The sequence below is a fragment of the Barbus barbus genome, assembly GCF_936440315.1.
Source record: "Barbus barbus genome assembly, chromosome: 13".
Taxonomy (NCBI): Eukaryota; Metazoa; Chordata; class Actinopteri; order Cypriniformes; family Cyprinidae; genus Barbus; species Barbus barbus.
In genome coordinates, this window is record NC_136741.1 from 21539754 (window position 1) to 21559710 (window position 19957).

Consider the following 19957-nt stretch of genomic DNA (forward strand, 5'->3'; position numbering starts at 1 on the left):
ATTTTGCCTTGCAAAACCAATATGGCAGTGGTGTTTAACTTTAAACTGACACTGTACTCCACAGACACGATTCCAACATTGTAGGTTGATAAGTGACCCACATTATGTAGAAATATGAATATATAAAATAAATTATGCTTCTGATGTGAATCTTGTGTGTATTGGAACATTTGGTACTGTTTCTTATTGTAAAAATTATTATTATAATAATTATGATTATTTATAAATTATAAAAAAAAAATGTGTGTGTGGGGGGGGGGGGGGGGTGGTTATAAATGAATAAAAATAAATAACAATTAATTCTGATGCCAAATTCATTAAAGCAGCACTATGTAACTCTTTCTGTGTTCAAAATTTGCAAAATGTATATAACGAGCGAGTACATCATGAATTCATCTTCCAAACCGTGTTTTTGTCTTATCCCGAATCACTACGGTACACTTATAATAAGTGCTTATAGTTGGACTATTGTAGCCTGGTCGGGTCGTCACCATTGCGGAGTAACACATACCTGTGTGAATCGCCATAGACATAAACTTAGATAAGTAGCTCCGATTAGAATGTTCTTCCACCGGATGCGTGCAGTTCGGTTTATTAACTGCTAGAGCGCCAAACGTTACATAGTGTTGCTTTAACTCATGTTAACAAATTGAACCATTGTAAAGGCATACCAAAAAATAAGCCAAGTGGCCTCCTTTAGTTTTCTTGTTTAAAATGTTAGTTATGTTTTCAACGGACATTTTAAATGCTAATTTAACCCTGTCAGCCCAGTTCGACTGTCAGTCTCCTTTCCTCAAAATTGTTTCAATTGCTTCAATTAGTCAGTGCATCAAAGTAATAATTCGGTGTCCTAGTTATTCAGACCCGGGGCCAAATCTCGGTTTATTAGCCTTTTCTCTGCCGTGCTCAACTCGGAAAGGATTCTCAATCACCGTTGCGTTCTGAGAGTCTTCCCCACCAAAACCAGGCGTGTACAGACTTTTTCTTCCTTCGCTTTCCATGTTCCCACCCATGGAGGTCAGAGCCAGGTGTGGAGGGTTTGGACCTGACTGGCTGCCTCTTTCTGGGTCTCTCTTTGCTGGACACATGGTGTGGAGACATCCCCAAAGCAGAGCCACAGCAATGATCAGCAACAGGATGCTGCTGGCCAGCCAGACGCCCATTGCCAGCTCCCTGCCGCTCTCTCCGAGCTCAGTGCCCTCATCTAGGGTACTGAAGACTTGGCACTGCTCTCTGGTGGGGTTGGCGGACTGGCAGGTGACGCAGAGGATGTAAGTGGTTTGTGGACTGAGGTTGCCCAGACTGGTGGACATCTGGCTCACGGGAACCCTGTCCTCCCGCAGGAAGCTCTTGCGCGTGTAACCCATCAGCAGGCTGTTCCAGTTAGGGTGATACATAACGCTGTAGAACGTGTCCACGCAGCCTGGAGATGATGGCCAGCTGACGACGGCAGAGGTGGCTGTGATGTTCTGAATGGTGATAGTCATGTTGAGTTTGTTTTTTTTAAGTTGAAACTCAGGCTCTTATGCACGCACAGTTTGATGATGTAGGCTGGTGTGAGACGACATGCAATGATTTTGAAGGATCTGGAAGCATAAAGGGGGGAAAAACATTCAAGGTCAGAATTGATCTAAATGAATGAAGTACAACAAGGACTTAATAGATTAGTAATGGGCTTGCTTCTGGCATAAAAGCATGTTTTTAAAGAAATGGAAAACTTCAGGTTTCAGCGATTGAGATTGATTTTGAATTGAAGTGCTTTGTCAAAAGGATTTAATCAGAAAACACTGGCTGAGGACAGGTATATATAAAAATACAGCTTTGCTATAAACACTGCAGATGTTTTGAACGTGTTCTGTGCTGTTCATTTCTGTCTAATTTGTCTTTCATATTGTAGTAATTAACATTGAGAATGGTTTTGTAGGTAACACACAAGGTGGTTTTTTTATGGTTATATCCTCTTTTGTAATTTCAGTTTTCATTTGTATTCTAGTACAATTGCCCTGCTCTATCATGGTGTTAGGGAAAGCAGATTTATCTAGTGGGGAAAAGCACCAGGTTATTGAGTGCAAGAACAGATTTTTTTATTTATCCGCCTTGATTGCGTTGTATCTATTTTTTTTCTCTTCAAAACTAGGTATCTAAAGCAGGATTATGTGAATGAGTTGAAGAGAGATTTCCAATTGACACTACATCCATATATCTGCTTGCCAAGAAAAAGGTTCTTAGATTCTCTCAAGTCATTATAAATAAACAGCATTACAGCCCAATAAGTATAATTTTGAGGTTTAGTTATAATAAACAATTATTTATTCAGTCTTCACTGTTTTGATATCTGCCATGATCAAACACTGCTGCATGATTATTTTGCACTTTATTTTATTTATTTTATTTTTTTAAATATTTATTTATTTTTAATATCATCTGCTTTATCTCTTCAAGAATTCTGCTGCTTTGAAATTTCTAGATATTTATCTTTTGCTTAAAATATGTATTAGTTTCTTTATAATGGATGCCTTTTTTGACTCTCAAGCCCTTGGTTTGTTTGAAGCCCATTAACTCGATCAATAAATCACCACATTGGACTTGTGTGGATGAGTGGTTACCCTATACGCTACACACGCATGCTGTAATTACTCTGCAGTCAGCACCATACGAAAGCTTGAAGTCTAATCGTTTTGGTCTTCCAGAAGCACACTGTCAATAATGCTCAGAGAAGTCTGAGGAAAACAGGACGTGTATTCTCTCTCCCTACAGACTTGTTGCTCCTTCCAGTCTTTTTCAAATCCACACAGCTGCTAAAGAAAGAAATTAGTTGTATTTTCAGACAGCACTTGTCTGGATTTTACCAGTGTTTACAGGTCATCTACACCTATTTTTTTCCCAACAGAGACATGGGTGTCTCTGGGAAAACTGAGATTAAGATGTAAAGGAGCAAAAATCTTACCGTAAAAGATGAGAAGAGTCACTTCATACACAGATCGTCTCTCCGTTGCAGACTGAATCCCCTGAAGTGTTCAGAGAGTGTGACCTGTAGCTGTCTGTGTTTGGCATGGCTCAGGTCTCCTGCAGAAAGAGCTCCACTTCCACACCGCTGCACAGAAAAGCTCTTCTGATTAGAACAGCAGATGGCAAATAAAGCAGACAGAGAGTGAGCACAGTAGGGAGGGGGAGACGACGCATCAGTGTTTTGCGTAGTATGCATTTTAAACAGAATTACAGCTGGGAGAGCTTGAACTCCTCTCATTCATCCTCAATCTCTTACATATCCTTGCTCTCTCAATCATTGGAAAAACACATGGCATTTTCCTCCCCCACTCTGCTGTCAATTACTCCCTCAGACCGGTGACCTGTCTCCCCTGACTCACTGCCACAACACCTACGGACATGTATGCTCATGAATTTGATTAATCATTAATCGGTCAACTTGCAAGTACTGCATTCTTATTAAAAGAACAGAGAGAAGCTTATTTCTTTTGTTACTATTCTATTTTAGAGTTTGTCAGCCATTGTTTAAAAACAAATTATTGATATAATAATATAAAAGTGTGTACACACACACACACAATGCCATTCAAAAGTTTGAGATCATTAAGATTTTGAATGTTTTTAAAAAATGTGCTTATCTTTATTTACTTTCATTACATGTACAAATGACTAAGTGACAAACAAATCAAACTCTGCCTCAATAAGAAATCTTGAGTTTTGTTCCAAGCATTCCATAACTTGTTTTTTTTTCTTTTTCATGATAATTCAGGCCTTGAATTTGGCGTACAGTAGCATATACAGCCTCTACCGGAACTTCCTGGGACCTCCACATGTTAAGGCTATTTGCAGACTTCTGGGATACCAGGGCATCGCTGTGGTGATGGAAGAGCTGTTAAAGGTCGTCAAAAGCCTGGTACGTGCATAGGCATGCTAATTGAAGTTTATGGAGATCTGCTTTTGCAAGACCCTGGACATAATCTCTTTTTTTTCTAATCTGCGGCTCTCAAACATGTGAGAAGAAATGGATGGTGTATTTAGTATTTATGTTCAGCCACATTCCCACTAGAACTTCTCAAATGATGCCTTAATTATAGTGGTTTCAGATAGTGGAGAATGGTTCTAGCAACACCTAGGTCATGGGTTCGGTTCCCAGGAATGCATGCACTGATATGGTTTATACCAAATGTCTGTTTTCATGATGCAGCAGACCATTTACAAGGATCTTAATTGAATCATTGATCATTGTTGAGATGAATTTTTTACACTAACTTTAAAGAATAAAAGATAAAGTTCAGGATGTGTGGGTATTAGCTACATTTCTGCTGAAATCACCTTGTAATCTTGTTTTTTCTGGTGCAGCTTCAGGGCACCATTCTGCAGTATGTGAAGACCCTGATGGAAGTGATGCCCAAGATATGCCGTCTGCCTCGCCATGAGTACGGCTCGCCAGGTGAAAATTGCACTTTTTTTTGGACAATCCTCAGCTATCCTTTTGTTTTCTGACCCAAGAGAGCAACTTTGACCCTGTATAAATATGAGCTCCCACTATCACCAAATAGAAGATAAGCACTGAATTATTAAGCTTTCGTGAATCCAACTGTGCTGCTGGGAAGACTGGCTGTCTGCAGTGTGTCTGTCACACAGTGGTGCTTTTAGCAGAGCTTACGCAGAAGACGCTGGGTATTTTATAAGACTTAATCAGACCCCTCTTGACTTGAGAGGGTTTGGTAATTGCCTCTTGCTCTCTTTCTTCCTTTCTTTGTTTGTTATTACTTTTCCGGGTGACCATATTGAGAGAGTGAGCTCCACACTGAAATCATGGCTGTATCTGATTATGTGGGCTTCAGTCAGCCTGGACAAAAAGAAATGAAAGGAAAAATGAAATGAAATGAAGTGGGTGGGTGGAGGAGAGAGAGAAAGGCAGAGGGTAGAAAAACAGCTAAGGGTCTGTATATGTAGTTAAAGGCTTCTGCTGGTAAGAGTATTACTTATTTTTGGGTTCTTGGACGTAACAGGAATAACAAAGTTCTTCAGAAATTTGCATTTGTGTATATATACATAATGGTGTCTTGTTTTCCAGTCCAAATCTAAAGATCCTTAAATCAAGGAAACTGAAGTGATTTTATGCTTAAGACAAGAACAAAATGTCAGTAGGGTATAAAAACATGTTTTTCCTTTGAATTAAGTTGATTTTTCTGAGGCCATTGGCAGATAATTGTCTTTGTTTGAATCATAAACTCTCATCTTATGTCATTTTGCTTCTCAAATAAATGTATTTTCTTATAATTGAGACATTTGCACTGGAAAACAAGAAAATTATTGAGGAACAACATGACTTTTTTGCAGTGTGATCGTAAGGTTCAGAATACATATTGATGTTCCCTTGAGTCTATTCCTTAAATTTCTTCACTTGATCTTAAAGAGGTCTTACAATATTATTATCAACTAGACATCCTGACTTAAGGCAGTAATTAGGGCATGTTGATCCAGGAATGGGATCTATTTTTGCTAATCACTGTGCAGTGTGCAAACAGAGGAATACGTATACTTTTCCTAAAACAACCAAAAGAGTGAAAGAATGATTTTGTCTGCTGAATGCAGGTATTCTGGAGTTCTTCCACCACCAGTTGAAGGACATTGTGGAGTATGCTGAGCTGAAGACTGTGTGCTTCCAGAACCTGAGGGAAGTTGGAAACGCTTTGCTCTTCTGCCTGCTGAGTGAACAGAGCTTGGTATGACCACTGAGCATTCACACTATACTACAGAAAGATGCCTTAAAAATGGTACTGACCAATCATACCTTAGCAGCTGTTGCAACCTGCCATAATCTTTTCTTTAAAGAAAAAATTCCAGCTAATGTAAGAATATCCAATCTTTTTATTACCACTTTCAGTACGTAAGCTAAGCAGAGGGTCAATGCCATCGGTAAACAGATCTTCTTCAGTATATTGATATAGTGTGGTTTTGAAATATTTTTCTTAGAGTAAAGAGTGTAGTAGTGAGCTTTACTAATTAACTTCTTCCTGTGTGGTTGGGCTGCTTTCAAATTCTCTTCTTTGTCCTTTGACAAGTGACACACAAGACACATAACTTCACTGAAGTCTTCAATCATGAATGAATCTCTTCATGTTTAAACTTTTTTATTTTTTTAATATAAATTATGAGTCCATGACAGGATAGAGCAATATATATTTACTGTTATGTGTTAATTAGGTGCGATTTAACATTTAACGCACACTGGCCCTGCGCAGACAGGTACATCATCTTACACTGCATGCAGCAGTTGACACATGATGCAGGCCAATGACTGACTGTGTATTTAACACAATAATGACTGTCTTTTGGGGGGTCATTTCTCAGCCCAAACCGATGTGTGATTTAATTAGATTAATCAGCACATCATGTAATTAGATTAAATTAATTACATACACACATGCATTCACATACATGTGTTTTATATATACATTTTGTATAGAGTACAGAACACCGGTGACTTCCATTATTTAGTCTGTCACCTGCTCAGTGTTTAGGATGACTCTGACACACTGTTGTCATGGGAACACATCTGCAGTTGTGTTGCATGTGGCAGCGCTGTCAGTTTCTCCATGCCAGATTTCAACCCTTTGATGCAGATCAGCTTCACATCTTTTTTTGTTTTGTATATTGTTTTTGAACCAGCCTCTAAAAGCATTATGTGCATATTTTCTGAGTTCGTCTGATCTTGCTGAAGCCTTGCTTATACACAACATCGACTTTGCTTCTCATTTTCGGTTCTTTTTAAAGTCTGAATGGTGACAAATCCCTTCAATCAAATGATCACATACTTGGATTTATTATAGGATCATTAAGAGTAAGAAATGTTTGTCCCCCCAGAAGACAGGCCATTTGGTAAACTTTCACTGTTCCACAGCTCTTAATGTGTTTAGTTTGATTTATAATTTGTTAACGAGTTTATTCCTTTCAGGGCACAAATAAATCCAAAGCACAGCTTGCTACTCGCAATAAATAACAGTCAGGGTAGCTGAGTCTAAAGACCTAACATCATAGCCACAGGTTTACTTTTTATTAGGGTATTTAACAGCTTTAACGTTCAACATCAAGATTTTAGGTTACAATTAATTTATATATAAAAGATAAGTGTATATTTAGGTGCTTCAGCTGATGTTTCATCATTTTGTAATTACAGAGCTTTCTTTGTAGTTCTTTAACATGCTGCACTTTTGAAACCAGGACTGTGTACATTGTAAAGAATAATAATACCATTAAACTAGCACATGCCATATTTTATGATTTGTGTTTTTTTTATATTTATTCCTCTATTTCTTTTTTTTTTTTTTTTTTACAAATATATGTAATACAAATCCTTCCCCTCAAACCCCACTTTAATACCTAGATATATTTCAATAATTTATTATTTTATTTGAGTTTATTACCAAGAATCTGTAAACACCCCCCCCCAAAAAAAGACATTTTAGATCTTTGAAGAAGTTACCTGGGTTTTCATTGCATAATGGATGTAACATCACTGCAGCATTGGTTGAAAATATCTGACATTTATCCAGACACTCAAGAGACTCTTCACAGATGTGACAAGCTGCTGTTTAATTGTCAACCATTAGTCACAATTATGAGAGCTACCCAGGGAGATGCTGTCTTCCACCACCCTCCACATTAAACTTCAAATTATATAGTCAAATTAAGGGTTGTCTGGTAAAATAAAGTCGTGGAAAAGAAAATCTCTGTGCCTGTGTACAAGTACCTGCTCTGCCTGATGGCAAGGTCAATGCAATCAGTGCCGTCGGCTGTAATTTTCTGCATTTTTTAATTTAAATGTCAACAGCCTGATATGTAATAGCTCCTGTCAGTGGTGTATGTGATTGCATGGCTCCATCTGCTGGAACCATACCTGGTTACCATCAAAATCTGTGCCAATGATTTCTAAAAAGCTTCATTGGCATGCTTTAAAACACCTTTTTGACATGAAGTGCCATTTCTGTTTTTTTTTGTTGTCACCCACCCCAGTTCCACAAAAGAAATCCTCTTTTGCTCACCAAGCCTGCATTTATTTGATCCAAAATACAGCAAAAGTAGTAATATTGAAATATTTTTACTATTTAAAATAACTGCTTTGAATATATTTTAAAATGTAATTTATTCCTGTGATACATTTTCAGCATCATTACTCCAGTGTTCAGTGTCACATGATCCTTCAGAAATCATTCTAATTTGCTGATTTGCTGTTCAAGAAACATTATTAATATTATTATTATTATTATTATCAATATTTAAAACAGTAGAAAGATCCAAAGATCAGCATTTATCTGATAAAAAAAATCTTTTGTAACATTATACACTATACCATTCAAAAGCTTGGAGTTTTAATTTTTGGAGGGTCGGAAGAAATTATTGAAATTAATACTTTAATTTTGGATCAAATAAATGCAGGCTTGGTGAGCAGAAGAGACTTTAAAACCTTTGAAAATCTTACTGTTCAAAAACGTTTGACTGGTAGTGTAGTTTGACATGAGGATATACATAATGTTCGATGTTAATTTCTACATATACTCCTGTATTTTTAATATCTCAAGTTACTAAAAAATGTTAGTTATTTCATGATATCAACATTGAATCAAGTGTTACCAAAAACCGCCCACAAACATTAATCTAATGACTAATGGTTTCTGTGCTTTACTAGTTAACCTGATCAACGTAATGCACCAAAACTCTGTGATTATGCATGTGTCAAAGTGCCAATTTTGGCTTGTCTCAGACTGCTTATTTGAATTTAATTCATGCTTTGAACCCACTGTTCTATTGATTACTTCAGCTTTTGCCTCTTAAGATTGTTTCATATTCTGAAATGAGTGTCTTTTCCTGCAGTCTCAAGAGGAGGTGTGTGACTTGCTGCATGCAGCGCCCTTCCAGAACATCTTGCCAAGAGTTCACGTTAAAGGTAAGCTCATGTTTATGTATGCTTGCCGTTGAGGATATGCAGTATTTTTAGCATGCTTTATTTGAGCAGTTCCTCATACATATCCAATAATCCCTCTACAACCCACACTTGAGCAGAAGGTGAGCGTCTGGATGCAAAGATGAAGCGTTTGGAGGCCAAATACACAGCACTGCATATGGTGCCTCTAATTGAGCGTCTGGGAACCCCTCAGGTGGGTGAAACATCACTGTGATGACAGCCGCTTTAGTCGTGCTCTGCTGCTTTGCCGCCTTCAGTACACACACATCTACTTATTGTCAATAGCATCTTCAATTACACACCTAACTGCTGGTTTGAGCTCATCCCTGAGCCTTCCACATTCACTTTTTTCATTATGAGTTGTGGCAGTGGAAATGGGCAAACTGATTATTTTCATAGAAAAATAGTGAAGTTTGCTTTAAGAAATGAGTATTACTTAATCCTGGTAACACCGCTATTTTCTGTCACTTTTTGTTACATTAATTGGCATTTCTACAAAGGGAATCAGTAATCACACTTGTGTTTTTTGTGATTTGATTCTGTGTTTAAAAATAAAAAAATGTCCCAGACCAATGTTATATATGGAAAGAAGTTTGAAATTCTGAGATACAAAGTCAAAATGATTATGCTTTGGTAAATCATGCTTTTTGAGATTAAGGTCTGAAATTCTGAGATAATAAGCCATAATTAATTTGAAATTGACAAAAAAAAAAAAGTAAATTATGAGATAAAATCAACTGACAAATCAAAATGATCATGCTTTGATAAATCATGTTTTTTTTCAGCAAAAATTGAGAGAAAAAGCCATAATTAGGCTTTTAAAAATAGAAATTATGAGATCAAATAATAACTATGACAAGTTGAATGTATTATACTTTGGTAAATTATGCTTTTTGAGATAAAGGTCTGAAATTATGAGATAAAAGCCGTAATTGTCATGAAAAATTGAAATTAAGAGATACAAATTAATAATTAAGATAAAATTGACAAGTTGAAATTGAGATAAAAAGTTGATAGTCAATCTTGACTCATAATTTCAATTTTTTAATATAATTATGAGATAAAAAGTGAGAATTAGACATGCCATTATTGACAAATGACATTGAGTCAATTGTGAGATAAACAAATCTAAATTATGACATCTCAGTGGTGCCATTTTATGCCATCATCATTGTGGTGACATCGCAATCTACTGTTCAAATTTTATAAATAACTAAATATAATTTGAAGGACAAATCATATGCTTTGACAAAACAAATACCCTAGTCAATCGTGATTCAGACCGGTCTGATTTTAATCAATACCCTGTACAATCTCTCATCAGCAAATTGCCATCGCCCGTGAGGGTGACCTGCTGACTAAGGAGCGGCTGTGCTGCGGTCTCTCCATATTTGAGGTCATTCTGACTCGCATCCGCGGTTATCTGGACGACCCAATCTGGCGTGGCCCATTGCCCAGCAACGGCGTGATGCACGTGGACGAGTGCGTGGAGTTCCACAGGTTGTGGAGCGCCATGCAGTTTGTATACTGCATCCCGGTGGGAGCGCATGAGTTCACTGTTGAGTGAGTGCAAACTGATCATCTGTTTTTCTCGTCATGTAGAATGGCTGTTTACAGTGAGATTAGGATATCTGTGCTTTTTAAAGCGTATTATTTTCTTCTAGGCAATGTTTTGGAGATGGTCTGAACTGGGCCGGTTGCATGATTATCACATTGCTTGGACAGCACAGACGCTTTGATGTCCTGGACTTCAGCTACCATTTCCTTAAGGTGCAGAAACATGACGGCAAAGATGAGATCATCAAGAGTGTGGTGAGTTTTTCCTCTATGAGAAGTTTTTATTTAACTTCTGCAGTCAAGACATCAGGTAAACCATCTTTTTCTCTCTCACTTTAGCCTCTGAAGAAAATGGTTGACCGAATTCGCAAGTTCCAGGTTCTGAATGATGAAATCTTCGCAATTTTGAACAAGTACCTGAAGTCTGGGGATGGAGAGAACATGCCAGTCGAACATGTCCGTTGCTTTCAGCCTCCGATCCATCAGTCATTGGCCAGTAACTGAGATTGGCGTACATTTGCACCAATTTGAAGTGGAAGAGATGGTAGAGGAGAACATATTTAGCAACAAGTTTAGGACCAGTTTCACTGTCACATTGTACTTGGAGACGCCTTTCTTACACCAGCCTGTAGTGTTCACAGAGCCAGTAAGTTGCCTTGTGACAAGTCGAGTGTTTTGTAAGCATCAATCAATTGTACCTTTATTGGGTTTTGCACGTCTCAGGCTTTGGTAAATTAGGCCAAAATATGTTTTAAAATGATAGACAAACACGGCCCAGTTTTACTTTTCAGGTTGATTTTATTTTGTACACACTCGTGCCTTATTATAGATAAATCACTATTATCTTTTATTTGTTAATGATAGCACAGCACTACTCATTTTCGTGTTTTATACCAGGGGAAAGCAGTGGGAAAGGGTTGGAAAATGGCCAAGTGGGTTTTATCAACTGATTATTTAAATTTTTGCTGTGGGGAGAGACCAGTGGTATATTTCTACAGTGTGTGGTGTTTTTGAATGATTGCATGCAAGATTCTTTTTCTTCTATTATCCCGAATAAAACTTTAAGCGTAACCAAGTTCTTACTCTAAGTAAACGTGCCTTTTTGTATTTGAATTATGTAATCAGATTTTAATTCAATAAATATGAAACTCTGTTTTCCTGGGCAATTTTTTTCACCAAATTAAACGAGTGAAAGGACTAGTTCACACAAAATAAAGTGTCATTGTTTACTCAATTTGAGAGCTATATTTAAAAAAAACTACATTAACCCATTTAATCCCACCAGTCACAATAGTGACTTTTTTTTCATTTACAAAGTTCTAAAAACCTTACAGAATTTTTTTCTCATTTTGTTTTAGTGCACTTCCAGCAAATATGGAAAAAATAAAAGGGTCTCAATTAAACGTGCAGTGTCACATGGTTAGTGCAAATTGTCACATGACCAAACCAGTTTATTTCCTGTTTGCACCAAACCTACCCCTTACAATAATGAAAAAATAGCAATTGTTGTACAGTGTGACAAAAATTACGCTGTATTGATGTGCGCATGCCCAGCAGCGCCGAAGATGACGGCTGCATCAAAGCTCCAAAACAAAAGGCTGGTAAAGTATGTTAAAGTTGTGACAAAGATTTTTGGTAAGCTGTATTAACACATGAATTCACATATATTCAGTTTTGCTGAGTGTGGTTATAGAATGAGTAAACATCTTGATGGTCACAAAAGTGACTGGTGGGATAACAGTGAACTTAGGTATACAATATAAATCCAATGGCGTTGTTAGTGAAAATTGCACTAAAATGTTGCAATGACAAAATATTGCACTAAATGTAAAGTTCAAATGTTACAAATAAGTTGCAATATTGCCGTTGTAATGCAGTTTCAGCACTAATATAATTTTTTTTTACAAAAAGTAACAATTTTGAAATACGTTGATGGTTTTTTTTTGTCTTTTATCTCAGTATTCCCATCAATGTTGTATAATTTTTTTTACGCATAATATTAACCCTAGAATGTGATCAAACAATTAAAAATAGCTGGGCTAAGATATAACAATTTATATGACTGCAAAAATGTTAATTCAGTACTGGTCACAATTCTGACCATAAAACACACTTTTTCACACTTTTTCCAAAAGAATTAAAACAAATAATGTCAAAGTGTTACTAATGACATCATTTGGATATTTTCATGTGAAAAATTTGGGATTAAACGGGTTAAGTCTTCTGTGAGTCTCCTGAAGGGCTTAACTCAGGGCTGTCCAAACTCAGTCCTGGAGGGCCGGTGTCCTGTAGAGTTTAGCTCCAACTTGCCTCAACACACCTGCATGGAAGTTTTCTTTCAAACATTCGTTCGGTATCTCACTATGGGAATCGCCTCGGGAGTGACCAATCCTGGAAGCACCAATTACACCACGTCTGTCGGTTGACAGACCAATCACGACAGTGATGAGGGAGTCCCGCCTCCCCAATATATACCACTGCATAACAGTCCCTACCTCATTCTCGTTCTCTTCTCCGTGAAGATCCTTTTGGAAGCTATCCTCAGCAGATCCTTGTTGAGTGGCCGCTAAACTGTTCATGGACGAGATGATTTTTAGGCACGTCACCGAACGCGGCTGCTTTTTGGTTGGGAAAATACTCTGTTAAAATGAATATTTTCTTTCTGCTGTATTTTCTAGTGGGGACCAGCTCGTCAAGGCGGGTTCTCGTTTTCTTTATCGAGCAGTTACAGCTTTTTTTCTCTTAATTATTCCCTCACGTTAAGTGGTGTGACGGATCGGTACGATCCCAGCACATTTACGGGAATAATTTGCTGTAAAACACATTATCGAGAGGCACGTTGTGGTGATCTCGTTAATCTCTCGGTGTTCGCATCTCTGTTATGGCGACTGCGAGCCCATCCGGCAGCACAGCGAAAGGGAAAGATCCCTCTCGTCCATGTGCATGCTGGTCTATGATCTCGTCTAAAGACTCTCACCCTCTGTGCATAACGTGTTTGGTAGTTAGACATGCACAGGCTGCGCTCGCTAATCCCGAATGCTGCCCGCACTGCTCTGAGTTCCCGTTAAGCGTTTTGGAGCGCAGAGTAAGAGTCGCGGCCCCGAATAAAGCAAGTAGGGCTCGCTGCAGTCCACAAAAATCCAGTGGGCGTGGTTGGATCCACATCTAGGGGGTGGAGATTGGTAGGTTTAGGTATATGTAAGGTGGGAGGAGTTGGATCTGGATCCAACCACGCCCCCTGGATCTTCTAGGCTGCAGCGAGCCGCTTTTTGAATAAAGGGGACCCGAGTCTTTCCGCGCCTCCCATGGAAATGAACGAGGTTGCTCCGCGGGCCCAGTGCAGCTTGGGGGAGTTGATAGACTAGATTTCTCCGGAACTTCCTCCCCTCTTTGAATCAGACCCTTTGGCAGGGGCCAAAGAGGAGGAGGATGAAGATGATTTCTCTTCCTCTCTCTGAGAAAAGTGGTAACGACGGATGCATCTCTCACAAGTTGGGGTGCAGTGTGCGAGGGCAGAATAGCGAAGGGAAAATGGCCCGTCTCGCTACAGAACGCACATATAAACTTCCTGGAACTGTTAACAGTGTTTCTAGCATTGAAACATTTTGTGCAGTTCCTACGGAATCACCACGTTTTGGTCAGATCGGACAACACAACGGCGGTGGCATATATAAATCGCCAAAGGGGAACACGTTCTCCCCAGCTTCACAGTCTAGCACGAAAACTCATTGTGTGGGGCTTGAGGCATTTTCATTCATTACGAACGACTCATGTTCTGGGAATAATGAATGTTGGGGCAGATCTCCTGTCCAGGGGGAATCCTCTGTACGGAGAATGGACTCTCCACCCTCAGGTAGTGAATCAATTGTGACCAAGATGTTAGTGACCAAGATGGCGGCGCGAACACATCGCGAGGCTCAGCGTCTCTCCAGTTTTTGCAATTTTGCAGTATTTTTCCTGCTCATCTCGGGTCTGTTCTCACTGAACAGCTTTGCCTTAACATCATACACCCGACAGGAGCTTTTGGATATCGGTCTGCACTTTTCCAACAGTTTTATAACCAATCATCGACTCATCCCGGAGATCTCCAGAACACCCGAGGCAACGCACTCTGCTCGGCCGGGCGGAAGTGCTCACAGGCGGCGCCGAGATCGTAAACAAAGGCGGGGGAAGCGCGGAGGACTAAGAGCTAAGCTAAAGCTAACACCGCACCGGCTCTCTTTACCCAGCATTTTCCTCGCTAATGTGCGGTCATTGGTGAACAAAATGGATGAAATACGACTTCGCATCACCCATAGTAAGAAACTTTTGGACTGCAATGTCATGGTTTTCACTGAAACATGGCTACATAGCGACATACCCAATAATGCTATTGATCTAACCGGACGCTACACGCTCCGAGCAGATAGAACGGCAGATGACTCCGGCAAGACCAGAGGTGGAGGATTGTGCATTTATGTGAACAAAGCTTGGTGTACGAACTCTGACATTGTTGGAAAACACTGCTCACCTAACCTAGAGTTTCTCATGGTCAAGTGTAGACCTTTCTATCTGCCGCGGGAGTTCACTTCCACCGTCATAACTGCAGCCTATATTCCCCCGGATGCTAATGCCAAGCTTGCTATGAACGAACTGCATGCGGCCATTAGTAAACAACAGACTGTACACCCGGAAGCTGCATTTATTGTTGCGGGTGATTTTAATCACTCCAACTTAAAGACAGTGCTCCCCAAATTCCATCAGCATGTCTCCTGCCACACTAGAGGAGAAAAAACTTTGGATCATGTTTACACAAACATCGCAGGAGCTTACATCGCGACACCCCTCCCCCACCTGGGACAGTCTGATCACCTTTCTTTGTTTCTCACCCCCAAGTATTCACCCCTCATCAACCGTGTGAAGCCATCAGTGAAGACCATCAAAGTGTGGCCAATGGGAGCAGAGTCTGTACTTCAGGACAAATTTCAACAAACGGACTGGAGTATGTTTGCTTCCCAGGCTGCCAGTGGCTCTCACACGGACATTGACATCTATACCACCTCTGTACTGGATTACATCAATACCTCCATTGACAGTGTTACAACAGAGAAACAGATCACAACGTACCCTAATCAGAAGCCATGGATGAACAAGGAAGTGCGGCTCCTGCTGAAAGCCCGCAACACTGCTTTCAGATCAGATGACGCTCAGGCCTACAGCATATCCAGGGCTAACCTGAAGAGGGGCATCAAGAAGGCCAAGCACTGCTACAAGCTAAAGGTAGAGGAGCATTTTTCCAACTCTGACCCCCGGCGCATGTGGCAGGGCATCCAGGTCATCAGTGACTACAAGCCATGCAACTCCACTCCAACGGTCACAGACGTCTCCTTCCTTGATGAGCTAAATGACTTTTATGCTCGCTTTGAGAATAACAACAAGGAGACAGCCACCAAGATCACACTCTCAGGAGACCATCAGACCCTCAAACTCACCTCCACAGATGTCTGCACAGCATTGAGCCGGATCAATGCATGCAAGGCCGCTGGCCCTGACGGCATTCCTGGACGTGTGCTCAGGATATGTGCAGAGCAGCTCGCAGAGGTCTTCACAGACATTTTCAACCTGTCCCTCACCCAAGCAACTGTGCCAACATGCCTTAAGGCCACATCCATTGTGCCAGTGCCGAAACACTCCTCCCCGACGTGCCTGAATGACTACCGCCCCGTAGCACTCACACCCATTGTAATGAAGTGCTTTGAGCGACTGGTCCTGGCACACCTCAAGAACTGCCTCCCACCCACACTGGACCCACACCAATTTGCCTACCGTAGCAATAGGAGCACTGAGGATGCAGTATGCACAGTACTGCACTCGGTACTCACACACCTGGATAATAACAACACTTATGCACGGATTTTGTTTGTTGATTTCAGCTCAGCATTCAACACCGTCATTCCCTCCAAGCTGATCACTAAACTTGGAGACTTGGGTGTTAACACCTCCCTCTGTAGCTGGATTATGGACTTTCTGACCAACAGACCTCAGCATGTTAGGTCAGGCCACACCTGCTCCACCACCATCACACTCAACACCGGCGTACCACAGGGCTGTGTGCTGAGCCCATTCCTCTACTCCCTCTACACCCATGACTGCAGGCCTGTGCATGGATCCAACTCCATCATCAAGTTTGCTGACGACACCACAGTGATTGGCCTCATCAGAGACAACGATGAGACTGCCTACAGGGAGGAGGTACAGCACCTGGCTGCATGGTGCGCTGACAATAACCTGCTCCTCAACACCAGCAAGACAAAGGAACTTATTGTGGACTTCAGGAAGAAGAAAAGTGGAACGCATGACCCCATCCACATTAACGGGATGGTTGTTGAACGTGTCTCCAGCTTCAAGTTCCTGGGAACCCACATCTCGGAGGACCTGACCTGGACCACCAACACATCCAGCCTAGTCAAGAAGGCTCACCAACGCCTCTTCTTCCTTAGGACACTGAAGAAGAACCACCTGTCTCCAATCATCCAGCGGAACTTCTACCGGTGTGCAATTGAAAGCATCCTGACCAACTGCATCACAGTCTGGTATGGGAACTGCACAGTTGCTGACCGCAAGGCACTGCAGAGGGTGGTGAAAACCGCCCAACGCATCACAGGGACACCACTTCCTGCCATTGAGGACGTCCAGAGAAAACGCTGTTTACGTCGAGCTCGCGGCATTCTTAAGGACTCCTCTCACCCTGACCATAGACTGTTTAAATTACTGCCCTCTGGGAGGCGCTTCAGGAGCCTCCGATCAAGGACAAGCAGACTCAGGAACAGCTTTTTCCCTACAGCTGTTTCCCTACTAAACTCTGCCCAATGATACCCCCCTCACACACCACCACAAACTCTTCACCCCTCCCCATCATTAAAATCGGTTAAAAAACAAAAACAAAAAACATCCACACACTGAGTACTATGCACTGGAAATTTTTATTTCTATGCACTTTCAATGTTCATTGCACTAGTATTTATATATCTTAATGTATAGCTTATTCATATCCATTTGTAATTATATTCATAGTTTTTGCTCATAGTGTACATACATTTACTGTACAATCCATCTGTATAGTATGTTCATATCACCCATCTGTATATCATACTGATAGTATTTAAAAATTTGTAAATTATGTCCATAGTACTACTGCCTTATCTGTATATTCTGTACATATGTAACTATTGTAGACACTGTATATCCTGTACCTCTGCTTATTGCACTTCTGGTTAGATGCTAACTGCATTTCGTTGCCCTGTACCTTACATGTGCAATGACAATAAAGTTGAATCTAATCTAATCTAATCTAATCTAATTGTGGGAGAGGTTCGGCCGACCTGCCGTAGATCTCTTCGCCTCACACGAAAATACCTATTGCCCTCTATTCTTTTCTCTGGCGAGAGAAGGTGCACCAATGGGTGTGGATGCTTTGGCTCACCCGTAGCCAAACGTACTGCTTTACGTGTTTCCTCCTCCGAGTCTGATCGTACCAACTCTAAAAACAGCAATACCCCCTTTCCACCAGCAGGAACCAAGTGCTAGTTCAGAGCTAGTGCTATTGCCGGTTCTTAGTTGGTTCGACTGGCAAGCCCTTTAAGAACCGGTTGCTTTTCCACAGGCTAGAGAGCCAATACAGAGCCAGGTCTTACGTCACTGAATACGTTTTGGTTCACTAGCGCGGCAGCGCCAAACACAACAGACTTGTTCGAGGTGCATCGGTGTCACGCAGGCAGATCGATCGTTCGATCAGCACACAATACACTAAAGCACCGCGGCAGCACCCCGATGCCTCGCACCGAACGGTCTGCGCAGCACCGATCCATCCTGAACAAGCCTAAACAAACTATCAACAATGGCGGACGTTGCGTTGCTATTGATGTTCCTGGCTTTGTGAACCTTTGTGTTAGTGTTTAGCTGCTATTTCAATATGGCGGTCCAAAGTTTCTGTCATCATGTTGGTCACTGTAACCCAGCCCCTGACGCAAGCGGTTCTTCCTTCTAGCCCAGCAATGTTTTGGTGCTACTTACGAACCGCTTTTCCTGGTTCGGAGCTGGTGCTTTGGGTGTCGAAAGACAAAGAACCGGTTTGAAACTAGGCTCTCGCTCCGAACCAGTACTGAAACTGCCTTGGTGAAAAAGGGGTATAAGAGAGTGCAGTCACTCAATAATACTGATCGCTCCAAACTGGCCAGGATGAAGGGATTAAGAAAGAGTAATCAGTTATTTGTTTCATGGGCTGATTCTCATAAGGGTAAACCTATTTCTCATCAGTGCCTGTCCCACTGGCTGGTGGAAGCTATTATATTGAGTTATAATAGCATGGGTCTTAAGTCCTCCAGACGGGCTGAGGGCTCATAGTGCCTGTGGGTTAGCCACCTCGTGGGCATTCAGGACATTTGTGCGGCGGCGTGCTGGGCTTCGCCACACACTTTTGTCAGATTTTATAGGCTGGATGTTACAGAGCCTTCGTTGGTTCATTCCGTCCTAAGTGTGTAAAACTCTCATCACTGTTGTGATTGGTCCGTCAACCGACAAACGTGGTGTAATTGGTGCTTCCCGGATTGGTCATGCCCAAGGCGATTCCCATAGTGACATACCTCACTCATGTTATCAGAGAACCGGGGTTACGCGAGTAACCTAAAGTTTCTAGTACACCTAGTAAGAGCTTGATTAGCTGCTTCAGGTGTTTAATTAGGGTTGGAGCTAAACTCTGCAGGACACAGGCCCTCCAGGACCGAGTTTGGACAGCCCTGGCTTAACTCCATCCCTGATGAAACGCACCTGAACCAGCTAATCAAAACCTTCAGGACTGCTTGAAAGGCATCTCTGGAGATGAAGCAGGTTGGAGATATATTTTGCAGGACAGTGGGTCTCCAGGAAGATCTTTTGTCGATGCGAATCTGAAGGCATCTCTGTACAGTCAATTAAAGCTCTTTGTTGGTGGGTTTCACACTCACACAAACGTATCCTATCCCTATTAGATTAATCAGATAACGTTACACACTCACACACACACACACAATATAAATGTAATATTACAAGCTTGCATCCGCACAAAATTACACAAATGAAACTGAACTAATTAAACGTTCTAATCAAAATTTCTGTAACGTTATCATGAATACCCTCTTTACGTATCAGTACAATGAAAACAAATAACTAGCAAAGCAAATTATATTGCAAAAGTGTACACGTATAATGTTCAGGAGCTCAGATTTTCACAACGAGTAGCCTACATTTAAATTTTTGTTAAATGTTGATCCAATGTTTGGATTAATTTTGCACGCGTCGACTAAAATTAGATGCCATTTTAGTCAGTAGAATCAAACTCCCTTTAAAAAAGGGAAAATTCTATAGGACAAAGTATTCTAATCTTTGGTATAATGGACTAAATTTGATACACATGACATGACAAAA

At 40.8% G+C, this 19957-nt stretch overlaps 2 protein-coding genes across 2 annotated transcripts in view; one reads left to right on the top strand and one right to left on the bottom strand.

The window, feature by feature from the left end:
• The window catches only part of LOC306879014 (cytoplasmic FMR1-interacting protein 1 homolog), a 50006-nt gene extending 37762 nt beyond the window's left edge, over window positions 1–12244 (top strand). The window contains exons 24-31 of the mRNA XM_079431676.1: window positions 3758–3901; window positions 4348–4438; window positions 5590–5720; window positions 8869–8941; window positions 9058–9152; window positions 10284–10522; window positions 10624–10771; window positions 10856–12244. Of these exons, the coding sequence (XP_079287802.1) occupies window positions 3758–3901; window positions 4348–4438; window positions 5590–5720; window positions 8869–8941; window positions 9058–9152; window positions 10284–10522; window positions 10624–10771; window positions 10856–11020 (1086 nt within the window). The 3' untranslated portion in view covers window positions 11021–12244. The remainder of the gene's footprint in view (window positions 1–3757; window positions 3902–4347; window positions 4439–5589; window positions 5721–8868; window positions 8942–9057; window positions 9153–10283; window positions 10523–10623; window positions 10772–10855) is intronic.
• On the bottom strand, window positions 798–1634 carry LOC306879016 (fibronectin type III domain-containing protein 9-like). The gene has a single exon (XM_079431678.1). It carries the CDS (start codon window positions 1485–1487, stop codon window positions 855–857), a length of 633 nt encoding a protein of 210 aa, XP_079287804.1. The 5' UTR covers window positions 1488–1634; the 3' UTR covers window positions 798–854.
• Window positions 12245–19957: the final 7713 nt, after the last annotated feature.